Below are 26,604 nucleotides of genomic sequence, written 5' to 3'. Positions count from 1 at the left end.
CTGAAAACTAAGCAACAGCACCTTGCGTTCAAATGCTACTTGCATTAAACAAATCTTCTCTCAGCACTTTCTGGAGACCTTCTATTGACGGGATTGGGGTGGGTAATATCAGACCGAAGCTCACCGGAGCGGAGTTGTTGGTTTGGCCAATGAGCTCTCGGTGAAGGCGTTGGTGGAGATTGGTCTCAGATCTGGGTTCGGAAATATTCCGGATTCCTCAGAGAGTTCGGCGATAGAGCGAGGGACTCGAGCCAAACCCAGCCTCCCCCACACTCAACCTCCCTACCCTGTCCGCCTCATGCAAGTGGCTTAGCTCCGTTGGGCGCGACACCTTGTCTCTGCTGCCACTTGCTCGAGCTGCGCGAAGCTGCGGGGGTCGCGATCCGGTACCTTATTTGTGCACTTCTTCTTTCTTTTTTTGACGTATTGGAGCGACCGGCTGCGACCCGTTTGCCGGCTTTCTTGGTATCGCATTATTCGTCTAGAACTATGGTCATTTGGGCGAGGAAGCGAAGACCAAAATGGACGGAGATTGGGACGAGGTAAGTAGCAATCTGGGCCCCTTCTCTCCTGTGGTGTTGCGGCTCGAGTTCCAATGGGCGAGCCTCGCCATACCTGCCTCCGCGCGTCGCGGCTCCTTTTGCGATGATGGGCGCTTTGATCTGAGCTTCGCTGACAAAGTCCGCCATCCAGGTCGCCCGCATCCCCTTTCCGCCTCCGGGCGTCCACGCCATGGCCACGCCCGTAACGACAATGGCCTTCGATACGGCGCAAGAGCTGCTCTGGACGGGCAATGAATATGTAAGAATCCGATTGACGACTGTCCGGGGCTGTCCGAGCCTGACCAGCTGCAGGGAAGAGTCACGTCATTCTACGGTAGCGAGCTTCAACGATACACTTCTTTCAAAGCGCATACCACAACCGATGGTCCCGTCCGACAGATCTTAGTGAACGACAAGGGCGTCGTGGTGCTGGGGTCGAGAGATATACACATGGCCTCGCGCAAAGGCCCTCCCATATGGCACATAAGGTGCGTAGCGACACACGCGGCTATGAAGGACGGATCTGACTGACGTCAGTGCAGACATGATGACATGAAGGACTTACGATGCATGAGTTTTACGTCCAAGGGGACGTCAGAGATCCTTGTTGCCGGTTTTCAGGACACCATGTTTGTGATTGATCTCGCTAAGGGTGAGGTGGTCAAGCAGGTATGCTTTTCGCCCTCGTCCGGTCGCTGAGCTTCACTGACAATGTCAGGTGCCGACGGCGCATTCGTATAAAGTTATGAAGAAAAGCAGGTATATCTGTGCTGCGACTAAAGAAGGCACGGTTAACCTGATCGATGCGGCCAATTTTACTGTCGCCAAAAGCTGGAACGCTCACTCGGCTCTCATCAGCGACATGGACGCCCAGCACGACTTCATCGTCACTTGCGGCTATTCACTGCGCCAAGGCCAGAACTACATGTTAGATCCCTTTCTGAATGTCTTCGATATCAAGAAGATGTCGTCGATGTCGCCGATTCCATTCCCTGCCGGCGCCGCCTTTGTTAGGATGCACCCGCGAATGTCGACCACCAGCATAGTCATGTCTCAAAGCGGCCAGATGCATGTCGTCGATCTAATGAATCCGAATACTAGCAATGTACGGCAGGCTAACACGATGACATATTTGACCATGTTCGAGATCGCGCCGTCTGGTGAGGCCGTTGCTCTTGCGGATGCCGAGTTCAACATCCATATCTGGGGTTCTCCCTCTAAGCTACGATTTGTTGATTTCGCATCGCAAACTGAATTTGCTACGCCCGAAGAACCCCTTCCAAGTATCGAGTGGACTGCCGACACGTAAGTGCATGGAGATGTTGAAATACTCTACCGCTTGCTGACTTGCTTGTAGACCTCTGAACTCTATCGGCACGCCCTACTACCGAGATGTATTGCTGTCGGCTTGGCCAGATCTTGTGTCTGATGTTGGGGCTCCTCCTACCAAGCTGGATCCGCAATTTCTGTCTGGCCTCAAGGCGACGGACTTTGGAATGTATGGACGTAATACAAGAGGATTCCGAAGAAACCAAGTGGAAGACACCCGCAATCTGGACAAAGCCAACGCGTCAGGTATTCTGGCGCCTAAGTTCCTCAGCGAAAAAGCCAGGGAGTTTGCCAAGACTCCCGACAACGACGACGAAAAGGTCGACGATGTTGCAAACGCGCTGATGCGCATGGACATCGATCCTCTAAAGGCGGAGTGTCCGCCAATGTATCGGAACGTGGAGATCAAATACAGCAAATTTGGCGTTGATGATTTTGACTTCGGGTATGTCAGCTCGTCGTTTATGGCAATGGAAGCCCACTCACGGTCGACAGGTTCTACAATAGGACGCAGTACTCTGGTCTTGAGATCCACATCGCCAACTCTTACGCCAATTCTCTGCTTCAGGTTTTGCATTTCACGCCCCTTCTTCGGAACATAGCGCTCCAACATGCGGCGACCGCTTGCGTCGAAGACACATGTCTGTTGTGCGAAATGGGTTTCTTGTTTGACATGCTGCAAAAGGCCGAGGGCTCAATCTGCCAGGCAACCAACATGCTGAAGACTCTCAGCCATCATCCTCAGGCCGGTCCTCTTGGGCTTCTTGAGGAAGACCCTAATGGCTCCAGTCTGACCGTAATGCTTCAAGGCTTGGTCAGATTTCTCACTGAGAAAATCGTGGTAGATTTTAAGTCAATCCAGCCGGGTTCAGGCTTGATGGATCAGGTGCGGTGACTGTCCCTTTTTCTTGGGAGCTCAGCTAAATCTTTCCAGATGCTGTCGACCTCAGCGACAAGTTTCATTAGGTGTATGAACTGTAGGAGCGAGTATACTCGACCGGGCTCTGGCTTCTTCCAAGAACTGATGTATCCGCAACAAAGTGTAAGTATTCACTCTGTGCTATGCCTGTACTTGGCGGCGCAATCCGACCGTGTCTGGCAAAACAACTTCCGTTTGAGCCTGGCTGTTCTGGGATGCTCCTCCTTGGTACCGTAGTGCAAATCGCTGACTGTGTACAGAAGAGCATGGTGCGGAACCAGAAGGCTCCCAAAGTAACTTTCTCCCAAATTCTCAAGTCGAGCGTTGAGAGAGAGACCACTTCCAAAGGCTGGTGTAGCAGATGTCAGCGATACCAGAACATTGCAGCTAGAAAGACCATTCACAGCATCCCTGCCGTCTTTGTCATCAATACTCTTATCAACAGTCCGGAGCATAGACGCTTTTGGTCAACACCAGGGTTCCTGCCTGAGGAGATTGGCGTCATAGTAGACCATGGCCAATTTTTCTGCTACGAAGGCGAGGATCTCAAACTTCATCTCCAGCGCGGTATTCACAACATAACTGTGTATTCCCTCGTCGGTATGGCCGTGAATATCGACCCAGGTGCAGGGCAAAAGCCTCACTTGGTCGCCATGGTGAATGGTACGTTTCCTCAATGCGCAATGAAGAGCACCGGAACTAACTTTCGGTCAGTCGCCCACGCGCAGCCCCAGGCGCCCCAAACAAGCCAGTGGCATCTTTTCAACGACTTCCTCGTGCGGCCCGTTGCAACCGAGGAGGCACTCGCGTTCCATCCCGCATGGAAGATGCCATCAGTTGTTGTTTTCCAGCTCAAGGAGGCGAACAACAAGATAGACATGGACTGGAAGAAGAACATTGATACCTCTTTGCTGTATCATGACACCAAGTAAGCTCCGTCTCGGCAATCTTGCACACACCATACCCCTACTGACCCTTACCAGCCCTCATGTGGACGGCAAGACTTACCGTGCCCTGGATTTGGCCACCGAACAGCCTGGGCCGGAAAGCATTGTCGCTCTGGATACCGAGTTCGTTGCTGTCCGTCAGCCAGAGATCGAGATGAATTCGGACGGCGAGAGGGAGACGATCCGGCCAATAGTGTACGCTCTTGCGAGAGCTTCCGTCGTTCGAGGTCAGGGAGAGGACGAAGGGGTTCCGTTCATCGACGACTACATCTCCATCAGGGAGCCCATCGTGGATTACCTGACATCGTATTCCGGCATTACTCACGAGGACCTGGACCCGCGGGTGTCCAAGCACAACCTTGTGTCCCTCAAAGTTGCATACAAGAAGCTCTGGATACTCCTGAATCTGGGCTGTAAGTTTCTAGGCCATGGTCTCAAACAGGACTTCCGGGTGATCAATATCCATATTCCCAAGTCCCAGGTCGTCGACACCATTGACCTTTTCTTCCTCAAGTCTCGCCTGCGCAAGCTGTCTCTGGCCTTCCTGGCATGGTATCTGCTGAAGGAGGACATTCAACTAGAAACACACGATTCGATTGAGGACGCTAGGACGGCGTTGAAGCTGTATCGCAAATATCTGGAGTTTGATGATGCCGGCGTGCTGGAGCCCATGCTTCAGGACATTTATCGCGCAGGTAGAGAGAACAATTTCAAGCCGCCAAAGAGAGGTCTGGATGTCCAAAGAGCTCTGACGCCTCCTCCGCTCGCAAGCGAGGCAGCGGCTGCCCCTACGACGCCATCTGCCGTCGAGCAGGTGTCGGGCAATGGGTTCGGCGCAGGTGCGACGTGGACGCCGGGCAAGGGCTCCCCCTTGCGGTGAGAGCAAAGGCAGTCACAACATCACGCCCTGGCCCTGGTCGATTTTCGACGGGGAAAATGGCAAATAGAGTTAGACAGAATCCCTAAACAATACTACCTATGCGCTCGGGTTCCAGTTTTTTGTTTTCCCCTTTTGGCGCGCTTTTCCTCCCGTCGTCTCTATCGTCTCGGTGTCGTCTCCATCGTGGTGTCGTCTCCATCGGCTTCGTCTTTTTTCCACCCCCTCACATAGGTTCTTCATCGCCTTCGTCGTCGTCACATTCCCCATCCCCCGGGTTCTTCATGGGACGCACGCCCCCCGGCGTGTTGCTCCAGACCCGGCCATACACTCTCCAAGACCGGTTTAGCGGAGGCCCATCCAGGTCCATCCGTAGGGCTGACATGGACCCCGATGATCTTGAAAGTCAAATCCGCAGAGGTTCCCGGGATGTTCTGGCCAATGGAATTACAGGATCACAACGACTGAATGATCTACGCTCAAACAGACGTACTGAGCTGATGTATTTACTGATCGTGGGATAGACACCAGCCGTGGGGAATATGTATATATATCCCGCGTCAGCCCCCCAACTCCTCCTCCTCTTCTTCTTTTCTTCTCCATGACTTGTCATCGACTTCTTAGCTTGCTATGGATTTCTTTCGTCTCGTCTGCGCCGCCCTGACCGAAGCTCGGTTCGTCAGGGCCTGGGTTCATGTCCCAGTCGACAATACTTGCTCCTGCCTGCTCGTTACATGCGTCGGCCTCGGTGGGGTTTACCTCGCCAGGTCCTGGGTTAATGTCCCTGTTTCCGCCCTCCCCCTCTCCCTCCTTACATGCGTCGGCCTCGGTGAGATTTCTCTCGCCAGGTCCTGGGTTAATGTCCCTGTTTTCTCCGCCCTCCTCGTTCTTCTTTTTGCCTTTGCCGCCTTCGTCCACCGGCCCTCTCGTAGGGCGTCTGGAGGTGTTGGTTCAGCTTTGGTTGGTGTGTCAGGTTCGTCTGCTATCTCTATTCATCCCCCTCTTACTCCCTCGGCTGTGGCCATGCCGGTTCGCGCTTTTCTGCGCTCTCTTCCCCCCTCTCCTGTTCCCCCCTCTACAGTCGTTACTGCTACTCCTATCCCAGCTCAATCCTCTCCGGTGTTTGAACCTGAGTTTGAGCACCATACCGCCCACATTGGTAAGCTTATCGATCCTGGTTCGCCTTTTGGGCCCAGATCACCCCCATTCTTTCATCACACCATGGCTGTGCACTTCAGTCCTCCACGCGCTACCCCTGCCCCTCCCCCTGCCCCTTCTCTTGCTTCTCTCCCAGCTCAATCCTCTCCGGTGTTTGAACCTGAGTTTGAGCATCATACCGCACATATTGGCAAGCTTATCGATCCTGGTTCGCCTTTTGGGCCCAGATCACCCCCTTTCATTCACCATACCATGGCGGTGCACTTCAGTCCCCCTCCCGCTGCCCCTCCCTCTGCCCCTGCCCCCTCCCCTCCACCACCCTCTTTTGATGCACTTATGGCTTGTGTAGATTATCAGCAACGCTGTCTTCGCCAGATCGGAATCGGCCAGAGCTCATCTGGTATTTCGTCGTCTTCCCCGCCTCGCACCCCTCGTCGTCTTCTCTTCCCTCCTCGCTCTCCCACTCTCGACTCTTTCATCTCTTCTGATCAGGCTGGTCAGTCTCTTACCAATCCCTTCATCTCTTCTCCCCGTCCTGCTTCTCCCTCCGTTACCGTCTCTTCTCCTGTTCCTTCCTTCGATGCCCTTATGTCCCGCGTCGAGGATCAGCAGCGCGCTCTACATGAACGAGGTTTGATTTCTCGTCCCGCTCCCTCTCCTCCCCTTGCTCCCTCTCCCTCTCCTCCTCCTTCTCCTTCTTCTTGTTCTGCCCATCCCCCTCCACGCAGCCCTGACACCATGGATCGTAACATGGCAGCTATGTTCGCAAAGGCAGCGGAGAGCGATCGGCTTGTGGCAATCAAACTCGCTCAGCTCAAGGAGTTGGCGGCTGGCATGACGTTTCGACCCGACACCCCCAAGAGTCCAACGACCCCGGAGAAGTCATACGACTACTCGGAATGGAGCCCTACGCCTATTACCATCTCCATCGACTTCGAACCGACTGTCTTTGCTTCGGACGCTTCCTTCTCTTACACTCGTTCACCTACGCACTCACCTGTGCTGGCTCTTCCTTCTGCCGTTGCTGAGTGGGATCATCCTGCTTCTGCTTCTGCTTCTGCTTCTACATCCTCTCTTTCTGCTGTTGCTGAGTCGGATCCTCCTTCTTCTGCTTCTGCGTCCTCTCTTTCTCCTGCTTCTTCTTCTCTCCGAGACGAGGACATCGCGGCATTGAAACGGTTTGCTCGCAACGTTCAAACCAACATTCTCGCAAAGTCTGGCAAGTCACTCCCTCCTACATGGGAACCTCCTTCTTTCACAGGTCCCTACCTCGCTCCTGACTCACCGCGTCCTCCTTCGCCTCCTCTCCGCGACGAGGACATTGAAGTTCTGCAACGGTTTGCTCGGAACGTTCAATCCAACATTCTTTCCAAGTCAGGCAAGTCACTCCCTCCTACATGGGAACCTCCTTCTTTCACAGGTCCCTACCTCGCTCCTTCTTCACCGCGTCCTCCGTCTCCTCCTCCTCCTCGTCCGAAGCGAGTTGTTCGAATCAGTCGGCGAACGAACCGTCTCCTCCGCTGAAGCTTTTGCCTCGACGCACTTCATTCAGCTTTCTGTTCGGGAGTCACCGCAGTGCATTGCAACGACTTCTGAGCTTCATTTTTATCTTCATGTTCTGGTTTGGGAAGTCATTGGGCTTCTTTGAACTGCTGTGGCATCTCGTCTCGCCGTTTATCCTCCTCGCATCATTGAAGAAGGTAAGTCATCTCTCCCTCTCCTCTTCGTGTGATATGACATGTGTGTGCTAATTTAGATCGCCACTTCGACTGTGATCCCACAACAAAACGTAAGACACTCCCCCCTTCTATTATTCTTCTGACACTGGCTAACTACTTGTTCGTTTCCACACTCATGATGAGGCTTCTCGACAATGCGAAAAGGTAAGTCATCTCTCTCTCCCTCGTGTGACATGACATGCTTGTACTAACCCAGACCGCCGCCTCGACTGTGATCAAAAAGAAAGAAAGGTGAGATACTTCTCTATTCCAATTTTTTTTTTTTTTTTGACATCGACTAGCCACTTGACTGCTCGCACACTCGGGGCACATCATGCATCTCAAAAGGTAAGCAATTCTCTCTTTCCAATCTTGCTCTTCCTTGACCTTGACTAACTACTCGACTGTCCATCATCCTGACTTTGACATGATGCAAATCAAGAGGTAAGATACCCCCTATTCTCAATATTGTTCGACAACGACTGACTACTTGGCTGCACACCGTTTTGTCTCTGCGATGCATGATGCAACCCAAAAGGTAAGCAAGTCTACCTTTCCCATTCCGTCCTTTCTTGACATGGGCTGACTTTCTGGTCCCCTTATAAATAAATGTTCCCTGTGATGTCTCTGTCGTAAAAGGTAATGCTTTGTGTGTGTCATTGTGACTGCCTTCCATGTTCCCCTGGTGACATGTAAGTCTTTTGCCAAGTGTTCCTGCCAGCCACAACTGTTCTCCATGGGCCTTGCAGCTGGGGCTTGCCGGTGTGACGTCCTACTATTGCTGCAAGTGAGGATGTCATTTCAGGCTATACATCCGCCACACCAATCCCATGTGTCCTTCACGGTGATGACTGCGGATACCAACAGTTGGTTTTGCAAAACGCTCGCCGCGCAATCCGGTACACCTGAGGCGTATCTTCCGATGAGGTTTGTTCTCGTCCGTCTTTGCTGCATCCTCCCGATGTTGGTGTTGATGTGCACATCGACGTGAGGTCCTGTCGCGTCTTGGTGTCGTGCTTTTGCCAGATGGTCTCTCCAGACATCTCATAAGCAAGACCTCCCTCACAGGAGCCACACGTTGGTTTGATGTAATTGAAGAGTCCATGAACTACGTGATGCTCAGTTTCTGCCGCTCATTGCTAAGCTAAAGCTGCACGCCCGCAAGCTAGGGTTGACGGGTTTGATATTCCAGCTTAGCTTCGGCATGCATTGACGTGGCAGGGCGGATTGTCTTGATCATTGTTGTAGACATGGCTGGAAGCTTGTGCCCGTAGTGCTCAATCGCGTCTACTTGAGCCAGGAGCTCATCATGCGTTAGCATGGGCAATGCCGTCATCTGCCAACTTCTGAAGGACGAATACCGTGTGGTTCGAGAAGCGTGCAGACCCTCATATCAACACCAGTAGGAAGTTCGTGGAAGTCATGCTGCGAATTCGTGTGACAAACATAGATATCAAGCGATAGTCCGCATTCACTCCATCAAGGCGCTTCGCCGTGGGAGTTGGACTCACACAGCCATGTATGCCACCACATGCTCTCTCCATTTACGAATGCCGACGCGATATCCGCACAACCATCATGTCCATGTCTAAACTTGCGTTAGTCGGCAACGAAAGTGCGTCCCGCAAGACCGATTGCCGGTGGGGATTCATGGCCTATCGGCTTCATTTAAGCGGAAACCCAATCGCCGTCATCCGCCGTCATCCGCCGGAAGGGAAGCATCCGCCTAGCGATCTATTCCATGCCATCCATGGTATTGAGCGAGTTTCGCGACTTCGCGAGAATACGGCGTGGCATTGCCGAGATCCTTGACAGCGTTCAACGAACAAGGGTGAAGATTGGCTTCTCCGGTTGTGGAAAAGCCCGCATCAAGTCGTGACGGCGTTTCTCGTCGCAAGGTGAAGCCGGAATGCGGGCCAACCACCGGGGAGCACACGAGAGGTTTCTCGGCTCAGGTTCCCAAGGGCGCGGGAGCATCCGGGTTGGTGGGTGGGTCAGATAGAGACAGGAAGTCCGATTAGGGCGTCGCGATTGGGCTTCATGACAATCTGGTCCCCTTGGAGCCCGGTTTGGGAGTCATCCCATGGGTTGTCGAGGTCAGACGGCAGGGGTCTGCGAGGGCTGCGATAACCGAGCTGTTGTCTAGACTGTCTTGCAGCCGGCTTCTCGGGGACGAGTAGCCGGGAAACGGGTGATGTTTGTGTGTTGGGTTCGACGACGAGCCGCACCACGTCAGTTTCTCGATCGAAGTTCAAGGGGATCCTCCGAGACAGGGATGTGTGGAAATGCAGCTGGACCGCCACGATGGATGGTGGACGTTTCCATGTCCAATCCCAGCGCGGCCTTTGAGACGGACAAGCGTCATCCCGCGGGATGGGGCACAGGTTCGCGCTAGGTTCCTGGCTTGACAGGCCAGTGACACAATTGTAGGAAGGGAGGAAAAGACCGAGGTGCATAGTCGATTTCCAGGTGAGGCCTTGGGTATTTCCGGAATGAGCTGGGCGCGGAACCGGATTCGCCAGACACAATTCCGGGGAGCGGACGATGAGCAAACATGGATTTTGGGGATTGTGAGTTTGTCGTTTTTTCCACCAGTGGCTTCGCACGAACCGAGCTCCCGGGAATTTTACGCAGCACCCTGGCTGCCCTTGATGCAAGGTCCTGGTCGGTGACATGACGCACGGGTGATGGTGAGGCTATTACCAGCAGCTCGCGTCTTCGCTTTTACGGCGAAAACGTTGAAGACGCCGGTATGAGGTTGACAGCCAAGGTTTAGCAATGTTTTTTCTGTTTTGGGGGGATGAGATGTGTTGGACCCTTGCTGTGTTTGGTGTTGTTCACAGAGACATGGTGTCTTGGGCCGCGAGTTTCCGCGGCGGTATCGGGGGGAGGGTGGCTGAATGAGTGGACGAGGAGGCCTCAATTGTTGATTCTCGTCTCTCGATAGCCGAAGATTATCGTTGATGGACGGGATAGAGTTTGGGCGTCTGCAAGGGGATGCGTGCACCTCTGGAGTGGAACCATGCAATGCGTGGTGGTTCAGTGTTCCGCGGTGGTCCCGACCGCCGCAACATTGCCGTGGTTGAGGGCCGAGACTAGCTCACCGACCCAAGACGGCTTCGGTTCGTTGGGGCCGCAAGGACCGGTAGGGCTACTTCCAGGTGGCTCAACAGGTTCACACGCAGCATGCCAGTGACGAGAGGCGTTGAAGATATCGCGTATGACCCGGGAATAGCGCGGGCGTTGGGGGCCAAAGAGACAACAACACACAAAGGGTCGAATCGTCTCTCAATAATTTCAACGGGTCGCCGTTCGGTGAGACACGATGAGTGAGGTGGACGAGGTGGACGAGGTGAGCGGCAGACTCAACGGGAGGCGGGCGTTGGAAACATGTCACCTTGGACGTCCTCGGTGAGCCAAGGTCAGTGGAGGTGTGGTGGCCGAGGATGTCCAATGGTTACGTGCTTAGGTGTGCAGATGGAATTGGTGGTAAAGACAATAATATGATGGTGAGTGGTCAGCTGTTGCATCCGTAGGCGGCTAGCGCAAGTGTACGTAAGCGAGATAGTGGACCTCGATGGCCCGTGTGCCACTACCCCGCATTCTCGCAGCAGATGGCAGGCAGGCGGTTCCCGGCCCAGTCCAGTCCAGCAGGGCTCTTACCTTAAGGTACGGTAGGTACATAGTACAACGCAACCACAGCCAGATCCAATCCCAAGCCGTCCAATGTCATTGTACCAACCCAGGTGGCCGCCCGCCCGCCTTGACCTCGTGTTATTCATGCTTAACGCGCCCATCAGAGAGAGACCAGAGAGGCACCTCAGCTTCTGAACGCGACCGTGCTGGCCACCAGCTGCTTACCCCAACTTTCAAAGCACCTGGTGATCTATTCCAACGGCTCGATCGGCATCGTCGGGGCTTTCTCGTCTCTTCTCGGGAGGACCAAGGGGGAGAGCCCCAAGAACACCCAGGCAAGAGCTGCGCGTTGGGGATGCACCCGTTGCACCTCACACATGGCATCCCGTTTCCATGTCTCTCCACAAAGCCCGATCAACAAGACATGCACGCAATTCCAATCATCCAGCAGTGGACTTTGGACGTCCGTAACGAAGAAAACAACCAAACACCCGCCCAAGTCTCGTCCGCGGACAAGACATTGGCCGTGTCGGCGGGAGGCGGAGCAATCCAATCGCATGGAATCGCCAGCGCCGACCACCAAGCGACCCAACTAAGTCAGCTCAGCCAGTGATCGACATCCGTTTCATTGCTGTTGCTCTTTTTTGCCGTCCTCGCAGGGGGTGCATTCATCCTCAGACGGTGCAAGCCTGCCGCCCACCGTCTTGGGGGACAGCAGCTGTGGCCGTCGTCCGTTCGTCTGCCCCAATGCTGGCATTATCAGGAGATTTCCTTTCTCAATGGCACCGGTGACGTTGTCCTGCCGGCCCATTAGGTACCGTCCGCTTTCCCCAACCCTCCATCGAAGCTCCCTCGATCTGCACGCGCAGAAACGGGTCAAGCTCGTCGTTCGTTGTCGACGACGAGCTGCTGCTGCTGCTGCTGCTGCTGCTGCTGCTCCTGCTACTCCTGCTGTTCCCCGAGATTCGAGCGATTCCCCCAGGTATCCATCCATTCGACCCTGTAACCCTTCCCGTCTTCGATCCCTCCCTTGATCCATCCATTCATCCAGCCAGCCAGCTCCCAGCAAACCCCCTTTTCCACCCTCCGTCACGTTGATGGACGAGGTGTGCCGAAACCCATACCCCGCATCCGGACGGCACCAAAGCGACGCGACACACAATGCGCCTGGCTTCGCATCCACGTCTTCCCGCTGGAAATCCCATGATCCTCATTGGCGCGCTCGACGTGGCCAGGGACAGCGGCGTCTGGATGGGAGGGTGGGAAGCTTTTCCCCTACCCCCAGATTGTGAAAACACCCTCGGGGCTGGGGAGGCTTGGGGGGCTTTCGAGCTTGGAGCTGGCTTGTTCTTGCTGGACCTGCTCGGCTTCTCTGGCTCTCTGACTGTGTGAAATGCCAATCATTTGACATCGGATACCGAGCCAAAGGTACATGTCGCCCTCATCACCGCCGAGTATCAACTCCATGTACACTTGCACTCGGAGACATTACTTGGTCAAGGTACCACCATATGTGGCACATCAAGGCATGTGTCTCTCATAAATATCACTACCACTGCTGCCTCAACTCCGCACGCCGTGTCCAACCTTCGCACACCCATCTCCCCCGTGACGAGTACTGCCTTATTTCCACCACCAGCCTTTGTATTGTCTGTTGAAGACGGTGTCTACCTTGAACGAGTTGAACCTCGGTCCTCCTCATCCTCCAGCACCTACCTCCTTCCGTCTACTCCAAACCCCAAGCAAGGCTACTGCTTGGTGATCAACGGCTTCTACACGCCTTCTCATACTAGACTCATCTGGGGTTGCTACTGCCGAACCTTGATCGTCTCGAGAGCACCTGACATCTCCATCTAAGCTACCGACCGTTCCCGAAGGAAGCGCCCCTACGAACATAAGGCAAGGGCAACTAACTACGTTGTTTCCAACATTCCGGCGTTTTCGTCTTCACAAGCTCACTGCTGTCGACGTACGGCAACTTGCTCTTATTTGCCTGACTGTCCGGTGGCTTGCTGGATCAGCTTTTCCCCTCCGTCTCCTCTTCCTACAGCTGCCAGCTCCAAACATCTTTAAACCCCGCCTTCCTCGCTTTCATTGCTTCCCTAAAGGCACGCGACCTATCCTATACCAACCACACTCCATCCATATCCAGTTGCCGCGACACCCACAGTCAGTGTTATTGACGGTGTCGAATTCTGCGTCGAAACTGTTGCTTACAAGACACAGTTTCCTACCTCTGTAAGTTGGACGAAGCTACCGTTTCTCTCAATGTCTCAATGTCTTGCGCAACTTTTCTTGGGGACGCGAGGCGTTCAACAAGGGCGCCGAGCTAGTCCCAATCGCATCCTCTCTTTCTCTCTCTCTCTCTCTCTCTCTCTCTCTCTCTCTCACACACACACTCACACACTGTCGACCTTACTGTTCTCCCCCCCAACCCCACCCCCGCTGCGGCTTGTCTCTTTGCAAGCCGGCCTGCGGCAGTCTGCTGCGCGTAGTGCGCAACACCCCCGTCACCAACCCTGGTCCATTCGTGTCAGCTCTCCCGCCCGCTCGCTCGTTCTAGGTCTCTTTCTCTCATTCCCTGGCTCCCCAATCCACATTGCCTAGTTGGTGTCTAGTCGGTCACTGCAATCCCAAATCCCCACCCTCCTTATTCGATATTGTCGCCGGCCGGATGTGGAGCCCGCCCTATTGAACGTCCCCGAGGACTTACATGGGACGGGTTACCTTAACCACGGCCCAAATACACACACCCGTCCCTATCTTTCCCGATGACATTACCCCCGCCCCCACCGCCTCGTCAACGTCGAGGCCGATGCGACCCGGACCGTCGCCTCGGTCGCGGCATCGCGTTCGGCCTGGCCCACATCCACGCTACAGACGCCTGCATCTCTGAAATTTACACCACCACATAGCTGTGTACCTTGCCCATCTGTGCGCCCGTTCTCATGCATGTGGGGTCCTGCCGCCGTCAAGACGTGGAATTGCGTCTTTGCGTCCCGTCTCATGCTTTTGTTGGACCCCCACCACTTCTGGCATTCGATGCCGGGGGCGTGTCTAACACAAGGCCCTGACAGGCACGGAGGGAGGATGCGAGCTCATGTTCTATAAAGCTACCTTTGATACCTCCTTGGTCCGGACTTGGGCTGACTAGTTGCCTCTCTCTTTCTCATCCGTAGCTCTCCTGCCATCCTAACTTGACAAAGGTTGGCTGCCCCGAAGCAGTCAGTACACGGCGTCTCCTACAACAACGGCCGAATCGAACACTGCAAGCCCTTGTGCAGTGGTAACATACACCTCGACCAACATGAGCTCTAGCACCTTCAAGCAGGCAGCTGAGGCAGCTAGAACCCGCGGGTCCGAAGTCATGAAGTCCGACTCCGTCGCCGTCGCCAACGACTTCCTCCACACCCCCTTGATGCGGGCAGCTTTGCCCTTCATCAACGGCGGTATCAGTGGCATGGTCGCCACCACCGTTATCCAGCCCGTCGACATGATCAAGGTCCGCATCCAGCTTGCCGGCGAGGGTGTCGCCGGCGGCCCGAAGCCCACTCCCTTGTCTGTCACACGAGAAATTCTTGCTAGCGGCAAGGCACTCGACCTCTATACCGGCTTGTCCGCTGGTCTCCTTCGCCAGGCTGTCTACACCACGGCCCGCTTGGGCTTCTTCGACACCTTCATGGGCAAGCTCGGCACCCGCGCCAAGGAGCAGGGCAAGTCCATTGGCTTCAAGGAACGTGCCACTGCCGGCCTCGCTGCCGGAGGTCTGGCCGCCATGCTTGGCAACCCGGCCGACTTGGCTCTGATCCGCATGCAGAGCGATGGCCTCAAGCCCCTGGCTGAGCGCAAGAATTACAAGAGCGTCATTGACGCCCTCACCAGCATCGCAAAGTCGGAGGGTATTACCGCCCTCTGGGCCGGCGCCGCCCCCACGGTCGTCCGTGCCATGGCTCTCAACTTCGGTCAGCTCGCCTTCTTCAGCGAGGCCAAGTCCCAGCTCAAGCAAAACACCCAAATGTCTGCCCAGGCCCAGACCCTGACTGCCTCTGCCATTGCCGGCTTCTTCGCCTCGTTCTTCTCTCTGCCGTTCGACTTCGTCAAGACTCGCCTTCAGAAGCAGTCCAAGGGCCCCGACGGCAAGCTCCCGTACAAGTCCATGGCGGACTGCTTCACCAAGGTTGCTAAGCAGGAGGGCGTCATGCGCTTCTACCGCGGTTTCGGCACATACTATGTCCGCATTGCTCCCCATGCGTAAGTGGACTTTATCAACCCCGTCAGAATCCCTGTGTGCTAACAGTGCGTCCCGCAGCATGGTCACGCTCATCGTCGCCGACTACCTTGGCTTCATCACCAAATAAATGTTGATGCACCATAGATATTCGCTCGGAATGGACAATAACCTCCCCTTCCCATTGGGGAATCTTTCTCTTTTTTGGCGACCTTTTTCTTTTTTTTCGGAGAGCAGCAACAGAAGCAAGCTATCCTCGATCAGCCTTTTCCCTCTTGGGCGCTCTGCATTCTTTTAATCAGTCTCTCTCCCACACGGCGCTACGGGCGTAATGCTGGCATTTTCATGGGGGAGGCAAAGAGTATTATTTGCTTGGGTTTATACCATTTGAACAGACAGACGTACATACATCGTCAAACAAACGCACGGGGGTTGTAGACCCCCACGCGAAATTGAACAAACAATTGTCACCTTGTGTGCGTCTATTTAGTTGTGGTGGTGATGACTGTGCGCAGCTCAACAATGTCTGTGGGTGCAGGTGAGCATTGACTTTTGGTGAGATGTCGGGGCGGTGAAATTTCAGAGCAAAAGCGACTTTAACAAGCACCGGGACCCCTGCATCGGTGAGAGAATGGGTTCACCGGTCACCGAGACATCCACCGAACGATCAGACAATTGCTTCCCGAGGCATTGACTCAAGGATAGAGCGTAGCTAACATCCTAGGTGGTACTTCCCCATATGTTATTATGACACGCATTATCTCCCATCTACGGACTGACCTTTTCATTCTCGTCGTTCACACTGGTCACCTTACTGCCCGGGGCACTAACGTCAAGTGCTTCACTCTACAAAGCTAATTATATATGTCTAGGCGTGCCACGTCGTGGGGAAGTTTCCAAGTCTACCGCCGTCAACAGTGATGACCGATCCGTTGCAATAAGCACCCGCTCTAGACGCAAGATAGAGCATAACGCCAGCCATGTCCTGGGTGTCTCCCATCCTCTGCATGGGAACCATCTCCTTCGGCACGCTTCCGTCGGCGCTGTAAAGCTTGGCGATGGGAGCTGACATCTCGCTTGGGAACACTGGAGAACAGGGGGCGTCAGCTTTCGTAGAAATCGTCAAAGAGGGCTTCGTTCCGATGTCTTACATCCAGGAGCAATGCAGTTGGCGCGAATGTTCCATTGCGGCAGGTTGCTCGACAAATGCTTGATGAGCAACGTTGCCGCCGCCTTGGACTGGCCATACGCCCAACCGCCCGGCGCCTTCTTGTTGAAAGCACCGATGGAGCTGGTCGAGACGACCTGAGAGCTCTGGAAGAGATTGCCCTTCTTGTTGCCCAAGTCAAGCAGGCTCAGGAACGCCATCGTGGTATACCAGACAGAAGTCACGTTCACATCGAAGACGCGCGAGTAGTCGGCCGTGTCATGAGCCAGGTGCTGCTCGGCCCACTCGGCAGCAGTCATCTCTGCTGGGGCAGCCTTGACCTGAGGTCCGCCGACGCCGGCGTTGCAGACGAGAAGGTTGAGGAAGCCCGACTCCTTCTCTATCGCAGCCGCAGCCGCGCGCAAACTATCCTTTGAAGTCACGTCGCAGACCAAAGGCACGACGTTGGGTCCAACAGACGCTGCAGCCTCTTCGAGAACCTCCTTGCGCCTGCCGAGGATGTAGACCTTCTCTGCGCCGTTAGCAGCGAGGGCTTTGGCCATCATAAGTCCGATGCCTGCACAATTTGTCAGCTCTGATAAGACATTGGGAAGACTTGGCTACGCAAGCTCACCAGAGCCGCCGCCGGTGATGGCGGCAATCATGCCATTGACACCGAAAAGGGTGCCGGCACCCAGCGTCGCAAGCTCATCTTTCGTGTGACTCGAGCCCGACATGTTTACGGCTGTTTTTTGTAAGATGTTTGGTTGAAAGGATGAATCACTTACACAAGCCCGAACCTCATATGTACAGCTCGCTGCACCAGAGCCCGAAGGGCGCGGGGTGGGTGCCACAGGACGGACCCCTCCAAGAACGTCATCCATGCTGATAGGAAGCATTTTGGCCAATGAAATGCTTACAATGTGCGGAATCGGAATTATGGCCAATGGCACTGCACCAAGCGATAGCTCCACGCGGCGCTCGAGCCCGGAAGCTTTCCGCGCGTTATCCAGTGGACCTTATCGCGCAGGTGGACCACCTTTTTTTGCTCTGCACCGTCCCATTCCATCGCAACTGTTCCAGCAGACGCATTACTTAGTAGCCGACAGGCATTGCAACCGCAACAATGGTCAAACGAAAGAGGTCACGTCAGAGCGATCTCGAGCTGAAGCTCACGGAAGCGAGAACGGAGATTTTCCGCGCCCTGAAAGGCGCCAAAGGCCTCGAGCGCCAGAGGTACAGCAAGCGCTTGCGCGACGACAAGTCTACGCCAGACAAGATCAAGAGATTGGAGCGCGAGGTGCTAGTTCTCAAGGTATTTTGCACTTGAATCTGCTTCCTTCAGCATCCCACTACAAACGCTAATCTTTCGCCCGCAGTCTCTCGACCTACAACAAACCGCCGACGCCCACCTCAACTCCGCCCTCCTCAAAATCAAGCAACTCGCCGAGCACCCCTCGCTGCCTGAATCCGTCAAGCAAGGCACTCAGAAACCTGAGCTATCGGAAGATGAGAAGGCGGCGCTGCACAATGTCACTAGCGGCTTGTTCAACCGCATTCATGTGAAGGAAGCCGTCGACAAAGCCATCCGAGCGGTGTGCTTGGTCCTCAACGTGCCCTTACCGGACAGGAAGAAGAAGGGCAAGAAGGGCGCTGAGAATGAGTCCAAGGCGGTAGAAAAGGACGACGAGCCCAGAGAAGCGAAGCGGGCCAAAACGGACGCTGCGGAGGATGTCTCTGGCATGAAAGCTCATTCTAAGGCTGAGAAGGAGGAGGAGGAGACAAACCCCTTCGACGAGATGGACGACGAGATCCCGACCGACAGTGATGCCGAGGATGCCGATGATGCCGAGATCGAAGGAGATGACGATGATGTCGACGAGGAGGACGAGGAGAAGGCGCTCGAGAAGATGGAGGCTATGCTTGGTGGCTCCGACGAGGAAGAGACCGGGGATGAGGATCTGAGGGCTAAGTACCAGGCGCTCCTCGGCGAGGTTGGTGACGGAGACACAGCAGATGACGAAAGCAACCCCGACGAGGAGGACGAAGAGATGGAGGGTTGGGACGACGACGAGGGCAACGACTCGGATCGGCAGAGAAGAATCAACGCGGCCAATGTGTCCCTCTCCCCGTCACCCCCGCCAGAAAGCCGCAGGAAGAAGGAAGTTAGGGCGAAGAAGCCGACAGGCAAGCCCGGAGCGACGACCTTCCTGCCTTCGCTGATGGGCGGCTACATCTCAAACTCCGAATCGGAGGCGTCGGATATCGACATCGCCCCCCCAAAGAAGCGTTTGGGCCAGAAGCAGCGCCAGGCTATCTGGGAGAAGAAGTATGGCGCCAAGGCGAATCACGTCAAGAAGCAGTCGCAGCAGCAGAATGGCAAGCGCCGGGACGACGGCTGGGACATGAGGAAGGGAGCCGTAGAGGCCGACGATGGCAAGGGCGGCAAGCCTTGGAAGAAGGGTGTGTCTAACCCTCTTGACAGGCAGGGGCAAGGCAGAGGCGACCAGAGACCTCAGTCTTTCGAAAAGAAGCCGCCTCCTAAAAAGGATAACGAGGGGCCACTTCACCCCAGTTGGGAAGCGAGGAAGAAAGCCAAGGAGGCGCAAGCTACGGTTTCGTTCACGGGCACAAAAATCACGTTTTAGGCCACCTTTTGAGATACCAGCAATGAAAGAAACCAATCGCTATTCGCCTGTCTGGCTATGAAGTAAGATGATTCCAGGGTCGATAATTTGCCCACTCGCGCCAGGCCACCTGCACATGTTCCATCCCTTTGTGCCTTGAACGTCTGCCGTAACTCCACGTCGAGGTGTGCCAAATCGCAATACACCCCGTCCTAAAGTATGCCTTGTGTAAAATGCAATCGCTGCGTCAAAACGAATCGAAAAAAGAAAAAAAAAAAAGGCAAAACCAAAGTAGATCAAGCTGAGAGGACATGCATCGTGGTTGATTGTCCTTGAAAGCAAAACTTGCCGTGAGATCCGATATGTCCTGAAATAAGCGGAAAGATAAGCGGAAAGATAAGCGGAAAGAAAAAGCGAACGTTGGTTGTTGGTGCCAAAATACTGGTTTGTGGCTAGTTTTGCTTCTGTTTTTTATTGCCCGGTTTCTTGCTGAAGGGGCAGAAGTCCGTCTCGGACTCTGAAGACATTCTGCCCATACCGAAGTGGACATCTGGGTTGGAAGAGATGAATGAGTTGGTGTTGGATGGTCGGATGCGTTGAGAGCCGCTTTGGGAAGACGCTGGGCAGGGAACGCTCCAGTCTAGGCCGCTCTGATCGTTTTCGTCTGCATCGTATGGTCTTTTCTTCGGATTCTCACCATCGGGCGGGCCGAGAGCTTGTACTCTGGGATAAGCAGGACCGCGTTGGGGCGGCGAGAACGATGGGAGGAAGAGTCCGCTTGTATCGAGGCCTGCTGATGGTTCTCGACCTACCGATGGCGTCGGGGAAGGAATACGGCTGGTGCTTGACCAAGCCCGTCGGGCGACACCGCGACTGACAGAGCGGCCGTCAAAGGATTCCTGCCGTACAAAAAGTCCAGTACTTGCCGTGGAGTTCTCTCGCAGTCTCCTCCTTGGCTCGAAGCTGTCAATATCAATAGGATTGCCAGCGTTCGATCCGGCAGATGAAAGTTCGCTAGCATCGCGAGAAAAGCGTGTGACAGACCGAGAGTTCGTAGCCGTAGCTCTTGGAGTTGAGTCGGCGTCGCTCAAGGTTCTTGTGCTTTCCGTGTCAGAAGCAGCGTTTCGTTTTTTCCTGGGTGTCTGCTGAGATCGAATGACAGTTTTGTGCTCGGCGACTTCAGCAGTGCTCCCCGAGCTGTGCCCTCTGATTGGTGGAAAAGCTCTGGCGTAACGAATATCAGGTACTTGGTAGCCTTCTGTGTCGAACGCAGAACTTGTGTTGTAGAGCTCTTCGATCGTTTTCCAGTGACCTTCTTCAGCTACAAATCCCCGCGAAATTGGTTTCAGATTCCGCAGCTCCGCGGCCTGTGAGGCAGCAGGAGGCTTAGGAAGAGTGGTCACTGTCTCGACGTCTCTACCAAAGGTCCAATCACGGATGTCGTGGCGGCCCCCGAGCTTGAGATGTTTTTCGAAGTCCAGAAACCGGATGACTTGCATGCCTCGAAGCTGATGAATGTAGTCCAGTCCTTGCAGAGTTCTTAGAGATCTTGCAAAGCGGAAATTCGGCTGGCCAGCGGTCTTGGACGCCATGAAGTCTTTGACAGTTGAGGGCTCATGCTTGCGGCGGATATACTGGCTGCCCGTCTCGTTGATGTGTACCGTGAGACTTTTCAGTCGCGGTAACTCACACAGCAACGAAGAATCCCAGGTCCTTCGAGACGTGTATTTCTTCTTCTTGCCCTCCAGCTGAAATGGTAAGGTTCTGTATTGATTGCCAATCCACAGCAATTCGACGTGTTGGATTCTCTGACTACGAGCTTTGCCGATACCGCGGAAGAAGCGGGCAAACTCTCCGATGCTCGAGAACGCGAAGGTGTTGAGGCCGTAAAATGCATGCGCGCCGATGAAGTACCATTCCTTGCATACCGAGAATAGAGCAAGATGCTCATTAGGCTTGATGGCATACGTAACACTGCACGAAGAACCAGACACGTGGAATCGATTCAAGAGACCGGTTCTCTTTGAGCTTGGCTGAACTGGTTCATCTGGAGCCAAGAAGGGGTCGAGACGAGATATGCAGTGCATCAGCTTGTGGTCTTGAACGAAAACGAACGTGAGAATCTTGGTTCGAACTTCAGATGGCAGCTTTTTGAAGGGGAAGCTGCTCATCGTCGATGGACTCTCAGCTTCCTTTTCTGTGGACAATGACGCGATGCCTTCAGGGGGCTCACTGTCCCGAACGAACAACTCCTCCGATGCGTCGGATGGGCTGCGAGCTCGGACTACTGTCGTGTCTGATTCGTTTCCGTCGTCCGATTCGAGATCGGGTTGTGCTGGTGGTATCTTCGCTTCGATCTCTTTCTGTACGTCTCTGGCTGTTGGGTGGCGGAGGCGTAGATTAGGATGAATCAGGTCCACCCGAGAGCTCATATTCTCCTCTCTACAGCAGAGGTTGTAGATCTTCTTGTAATCCATCGCTTCCGGATCATTTGATTGAAGCCGCCGAAGTTCATGGGGCCACGTCTGCAGTGGAATGTCAGCAGTCAAGTTTAGAGAGAAGCTCAAGACAACAGCAACTTACCCTTTTCGTCTTTCGCTGCCGGTGTACCGGCTCTCTTTTGAGTCTCTCGATCTCTCTATTCTTCACGTCGATCTCTTTATTCTTCCCCTCAATCTGTCGATCCTTCTCGCCACTTTGGAGAGTCAGAGAGCGAATGTGGTCCTGGAGATCAGATACCTGCTGTTCGAGGGTACCAAAGGCGGCTCGAAACTGGTGTCGACAGTCGTCGGTGCAAGCGACACGATCAAGGTCGACGGAGGGTTGCCGGAACGACTCGTTCTCATTCTCATCGACATTGCGATTCGAGGCCCCAGCGTAATCTTCAGTCTCGCCGTCGCTGTCGATCGCGTCTGATCCTTCTTCTTCTTGGTCTGCTAGGCCGAGCTCATCCGGGTCGCCGATTGAGTCGGAATCTTCCGAGTCAGACTCATCAGTTGATAGCACCTTCTCTGGAGAAGAAGGCGATTTTCGAGCTGGTTTCTTACTGGTTGCTCTCTTCGCTGGCTTGGGCGCTACAGGCGAAGGAGTAGGACTGTCTGAGCCATCTCCATCTACGGAATCGACTTCGTCTTTGTCTGAGTCGTAGTGATGCTGATTGTTGTATTTCAAGAGTTCCATCAATCCTGTTTCCATAGCGTAAGGCGAAGAGGAACTGTGTGATGAATCATCGCGTGGCATCTGGGCAGGAGAATCCAACCCTTCAGCTGGAAGGGCCGACCCTTCCTGACTCGGAGGAGTCGAAGACATTTCCAACGCGTCAGGTGCTGACCGTAAGACTTCTAGCTTTTGTTTAGTGATGGCACATGCTGACGGCGTGTTTGGAAAGAAGAGTGAAGGCGTGAGAGACGTAGAAGACGGGTTGATGTTGCAGAGGAGGAGTAAAGCTCTCAGAGTACCCTTTGAGAGGTTTAAATAGGCCTCGTGATGTTTTGGGAAGGAACAATGGGGTCTGGAAGGCCCACCCACCTTGTTAGGAAGCTCCTTCCTAGCGGAAGACCACGATCAATTGATAGAGAGGAAGAGTGTGTAGGCAATACCGACGTTGTATCAGGCGATTCGAGTGACTGAATGTGTTGAAGTTGGGTTGGCGAGCATCGTACGCACTCGAAAGGCAGTAGATACCAGCCTCCACTTCCAGACTTGAGCCAGGCCCGAAGTGCTTCGGCGGAAAAGGAAGCTGATAGTGAAGTTCGCTCGAGACGACGGTTGATACTATGTATCTTGAGAAGTTGCGAGATGGAATTTAGGAAGAGAAATATGCGTAAATCGTCAGTGATGAGTGGCCGGTCCTAAAGTCTCCGAGGTGGTTGAGATGTGTGATTGAAAGAGATAGCAAGTGCGAAGGCGAGCGATAAACAAATAAGCAGCTCGCATGGAAAGTACGTTTAATCGTGAAGGTAGCAGGAGCGACCGAGAGCGCTTACGCTTAATATCTGTGACCACGAGAGAAGCTGGGACGATGGACGAAACGATCGTTGACGATGCACTGAATTTGTGTTGATCAAGATGTGTTAATATCAGTGAACTGTTCCCTCATGAGTTCAAGCTTGAGGAAGGCGCGATCGTTTTTATATTGAATGAAGGGGGTTGTCACGTTGATTTGGTGGGAAAACGGGATCATTGCCGAAGAGAAGTTTGCATTGCTGAGCGCCATAAATCGAAGCCCCCGGTGATGGTATCTGCCTGTATAAGATGTACAATCCAGGTCCTCTTGTCTTTTTCTTTTTTTAAAATCATCTACAACTTGATGCAGGTTCTTTTACGCGTTTGCCTTCATGTTGCGGAAGAAGTCCATGACACCGGTGAAAACAACGAGCAAGATACCGCCTCCGGGACCGAGACGCAGGACCTTGGGCAAGAAACCCTTGTACAAGGCAGCGAAACCCTCTTCCTTTGCAACGGTGCCGACGGCAGGCCAGGCCCAGTTATACTTGGGCGTCTGACCGGCAACCTTGGGGCTGTTCTGAATTCTCGACTTGACGACGTCCATTGGGGTGTTGAGGATCGTGCCGACGGTACCGCCAACAGCACCGGAGATCAAATCGTTGGTGACCTGGCCGGTCTTGGTCTCGGCCTTGGGGAGAAGCTGGCGAACCTGAAAAATGCAGCCGAAGTAACCGGCGTTCCAGAGAACGTGACGCCACATGGTGCTCTCGAGACCGTTGTACATGGCCAAAACACCCTCAGCCTGGATGGTCTTACGGACAACATCGAGCATGCCGTTGTACTTTCCAGCGGAAGCCTTGTCCTGGAGACGGATCTTGACGAGCTCGAAGGGGACGACGACGAAGGATTCGGTAGCACCGGCGCTAGCACCGGTCAAAACAGACAGGGACTGGTTCATCTTGTCGACCCCGAACATCTTGCGGTAGACCTTTCCCCACTCGTCGTTGGCGGCAAACTTGGTGGCACGCTTGGGAGCCTCCATGAGAATGGGGGCGGTGATTCCACGGTATAGCCTCGAGGCGCTGTGTTTTCCCGATTGTAAGCTTTTCGAGTTCATCGCCGGGCGCTAGGTGGACGGGCTGCGTACCCCTCATTCTTGATGATCTTGCGGAAGCAGTCAAGCATGCCATTGTAGGAGTCGGCACCGCCCGTTCCGGTTTGAAGTTGCCTGAGCTGGTCAGTCGGGTTGCGATTGAGCAGATAACCAGGCGAGACTCACACTCTCGTCTTCACGACGTCCAAAGGGTACCTGAGTATGGTCAGCGGCAGGGCACGTGAGGTTGTCGCAAAGTTGTTCGACTCACATAACCAGAATCTAGGTAAACATGATGAAGGGTAAGCGTTTCCATCACTTTATCGCTGAGGGTTCATCTGGCGGTTTACTGACCTCCGAGACACCGGCAATGGCGCCTACATGGATTGGTCAGTGGTCGGGGTCCGATATCGCGAGGGTGGGGACGGGAATTTCGTGGACGAACCTGCGGCGAACTGGTATGCGAAGGGAAGAGGCTTTTCGGTCGACATTTTGGCGGCGGAAGAAACTTGTAACAAGACAAGTCAGCGGGCGCAAAGGGTAGGATTTGGCAATTGGGACCTACCGAGAAGCGCAAGAAGAGGAGGACGGGCGGGCTTGGTGCGTTGGTGGGAGTTTTGGAGGAAGCGAAAATCGAACGACGACAGTTGAAATTAGCGGGAACTGGAGTCTTATCGCAAGGGCCGGACGTCCCTTATCGGCTTTGCAGGTTACCGAGCCGCGCCGGACTCCACCGGGACGGGCATTGCAGCGTTTGGTCATCGTCCCTGACACACCAGAAGTCTCTCATTGGCCTGCTCTCGGTGTACGGGGTGGGATTTCGGTGAAGAAGCTACGGGATTACGTATTGGCAATAGTCCGGCTCTGGCTTTCTGGGGGACTCCCGCCTGGGCCTGCCGGGGTAAAGATAGATCCCCCAGGGACCCCAGGGCTCGGGCCATGATTGCTGCTGTTCCCGTATATTGTGGCCATCACTTGCGGCTGCACCAAGATCCAATGCATCTCCTCAGACTGCCGTGCATTGCCGAGATTCGGGCGACAATTCCGACGCAACTGCGGCCGGGCGAGTGGTGCGAGTCCGCTCCAATGACTTTGAGGAGCTGTTTTGTTGCTCAGGGCTGGTTCAGAGTCCCTAATCCAACCGGTAGCTCAACAAACAATCTCACAAAGCCGTTGCGGTGAACTCATCTATTTTTCCTTCCTGCCGTTTCTGTTCGGGATGAAATGCCTCAATACATCTCAGAGTAAGGTATCTTTCGCAGCTTACCTTGTGCTTTAACACAAATTTGGACATCGGCATTAGTTGCCAAATCTCCCGAAGCCGGATGCAATGGCAACTCGGTCCAACTCGACTGTAAGTGGCCATGCCCCTGACTGTTCATTACATCCAACCTAAGACGCCCAAAGCAGCAAGAAATGCAGGCAAATGAGAGGCGCGCATGTGGCCGCCCAAATGCGATCCAGGCGGGGTACAGCAGCTGGCGGGGGTAGCTCCCCACAGAAGAAGGTACCGATAAGGCACGGATAAGGCAGGCAATGTCGCAGTCGCTTCTTCCAGTCTGTGTCTCCCGCCAGTAGGTACGAATAGATTGCCCAAAGCCAACCCGGCAGGTATCCGCGAAATATTTCGACCGTCTAATTCTTGGGAAGAAACACCGTGCTATGTATATCCACCTTAGCTACCTACTTTGCCGCAGAACGGCTGCAACCGAGGCACTGCAGGTGGACCAAGCGGCCTTCATCTCTTCGCATGATGAATGTTGTGGCTTAAGGCAGCACGTGTTCTCGTTCTTCATCACGGCCGCAGCACCACCGCCGTTTGATTCGGACGATCCAAAGCCGCACACAGATACCTACTCAGGCACTTTTGCACAAGTACAGCGACTCCACTGGATCCGGTCTTCAGGAAACCCTAGGTACCTTCACCCCCACCTCGCACCGGGATATGTCCAGCTGCTTCAGCACATCCAGGGCTTCGACATGACTGTACAGCACGCTAACCTCCTGGAGTGAAGCTTGTCTGGCCTGCAACCAGAGCACAAGCTCGAGGACGGGGGTCCGATTGGCTGCGCGACACCAGACGAAAGCACCCGCGGAACCGGGAATTCGCGGCGCGGCACCCTTCGTGGTTCTGACGCGCACACAACTCGCTGAACAGTCATTCACAATGTCCTCAATGTCCTCAATTTCCTCAACATCCAACCCCACCCCCCGCGACCGTCGCTGCCTTCAACCCTCGACATCACCACGCCTAGTCGTTCAAATCCATCCTCTCAACCATCCGAATCGGAGCCCTTGCTCTCGCGACACCGAATATTCTATCGAAATCATCGCATCTCCTTTTGACGCTGCATCAGGCCCTCAACCAGCTGGAAACTCATCAGCCAGGTGGCAACATCGATAAACCGCTCCCTATCCTCCTTTAGAGCTTCGTG

At 54.4% G+C, this 26,604-nt stretch overlaps 7 protein-coding genes across 7 annotated transcripts; 4 read left to right on the top strand and 3 right to left on the bottom strand.

Annotated features, from left to right (window-relative positions):
• Positions 1 to 521: 521 nt before the first annotated feature.
• On the top strand, positions 522 to 4,617 carry GCG54_00014943 (PAN2-PAN3 deadenylation complex catalytic subunit PAN2; the record flags this gene model as incomplete). The annotated part of the gene is made up of 11 exons (XM_045414764.1): positions 522 to 542; positions 694 to 801; positions 855 to 1,030; positions 1,085 to 1,211; positions 1,261 to 1,847; positions 1,900 to 2,316; positions 2,367 to 2,685; positions 2,806 to 2,913; positions 3,051 to 3,453; positions 3,505 to 3,718; positions 3,774 to 4,617. The coding sequence occupies 11 exons, from the start codon at positions 522 to 524 to the stop codon at positions 4,615 to 4,617; spliced, it is 3,324 nt and encodes a 1,107-aa protein (XP_045260886.1).
• Positions 4,618 to 6,510: 1,893 nt separating this feature from the next.
• Positions 6,511 to 7,296, top strand: GCG54_00014942 (uncharacterized protein; the record flags this gene model as incomplete). Its single annotated transcript, XM_045414763.1, has 1 exon — positions 6,511 to 7,296. The coding sequence occupies one exon, from the start codon at positions 6,511 to 6,513 to the stop codon at positions 7,294 to 7,296; it is 786 nt and encodes a 261-aa protein (XP_045260885.1).
• A 7,137-nt stretch (positions 7,297 to 14,433) lies between these two features.
• On the top strand, positions 14,434 to 15,484 carry GCG54_00014941 (putative mitochondrial 2-oxoglutarate/malate carrier protein; the record flags this gene model as incomplete). The annotated part of the gene is made up of 2 exons (XM_045414762.1): positions 14,434 to 15,377; positions 15,436 to 15,484. 2 exons carry the CDS (start codon positions 14,434 to 14,436, stop codon positions 15,482 to 15,484), a joined length of 993 nt encoding a protein of 330 aa, XP_045260884.1.
• Positions 15,485 to 16,222: 738 nt separating this feature from the next.
• On the bottom strand, positions 16,223 to 17,238 carry GCG54_00014940 (7-alpha-hydroxysteroid dehydrogenase; the record flags this gene model as incomplete). The annotated part of the gene is made up of 3 exons (XM_045414761.1): positions 16,223 to 16,440; positions 16,506 to 17,078; positions 17,136 to 17,238. The coding sequence occupies 3 exons, from the start codon at positions 17,236 to 17,238 to the stop codon at positions 16,223 to 16,225; spliced, it is 894 nt and encodes a 297-aa protein (XP_045260883.1).
• A 389-nt stretch (positions 17,239 to 17,627) lies between these two features.
• GCG54_00014939 (uncharacterized protein) lies at positions 17,628 to 19,149 on the top strand (the record flags this gene model as incomplete). Its single annotated transcript, XM_045414760.1, has 2 exons — positions 17,628 to 17,816; positions 17,881 to 19,149. 2 exons carry the CDS (start codon positions 17,628 to 17,630, stop codon positions 19,147 to 19,149), a joined length of 1,458 nt encoding a protein of 485 aa, XP_045260882.1.
• Positions 19,150 to 19,580: 431 nt separating this feature from the next.
• GCG54_00014938 (uncharacterized protein) lies at positions 19,581 to 22,323 on the bottom strand (the record flags this gene model as incomplete). The annotated part of the gene is made up of 2 exons (XM_045414759.1): positions 19,581 to 21,653; positions 21,712 to 22,323. The coding sequence occupies 2 exons, from the start codon at positions 22,321 to 22,323 to the stop codon at positions 19,581 to 19,583; spliced, it is 2,685 nt and encodes an 894-aa protein (XP_045260881.1).
• Positions 22,324 to 23,449: 1,126 nt separating this feature from the next.
• On the bottom strand, positions 23,450 to 24,675 carry GCG54_00014937 (putative mitochondrial 2-oxodicarboxylate carrier; the record flags this gene model as incomplete). The annotated part of the gene is made up of 5 exons (XM_045414758.1): positions 23,450 to 24,158; positions 24,224 to 24,309; positions 24,356 to 24,385; positions 24,524 to 24,546; positions 24,615 to 24,675. Coding segments are annotated over 5 exons (909 nt in total), but the record flags the coding sequence as incomplete, so codon positions are not given.
• Positions 24,676 to 26,604: the final 1,929 nt, after the last annotated feature.

The sequence above is a fragment of the Colletotrichum gloeosporioides genome, assembly GCF_011800055.1.
Source record: "Colletotrichum gloeosporioides strain Lc1 chromosome Unknown consensus_66, whole genome shotgun sequence".
Taxonomy (NCBI): domain Eukaryota; kingdom Fungi; phylum Ascomycota; class Sordariomycetes; order Glomerellales; family Glomerellaceae; genus Colletotrichum; species Colletotrichum gloeosporioides.
This window is presented reverse-complemented; position numbering and strand designations above follow the sequence as displayed.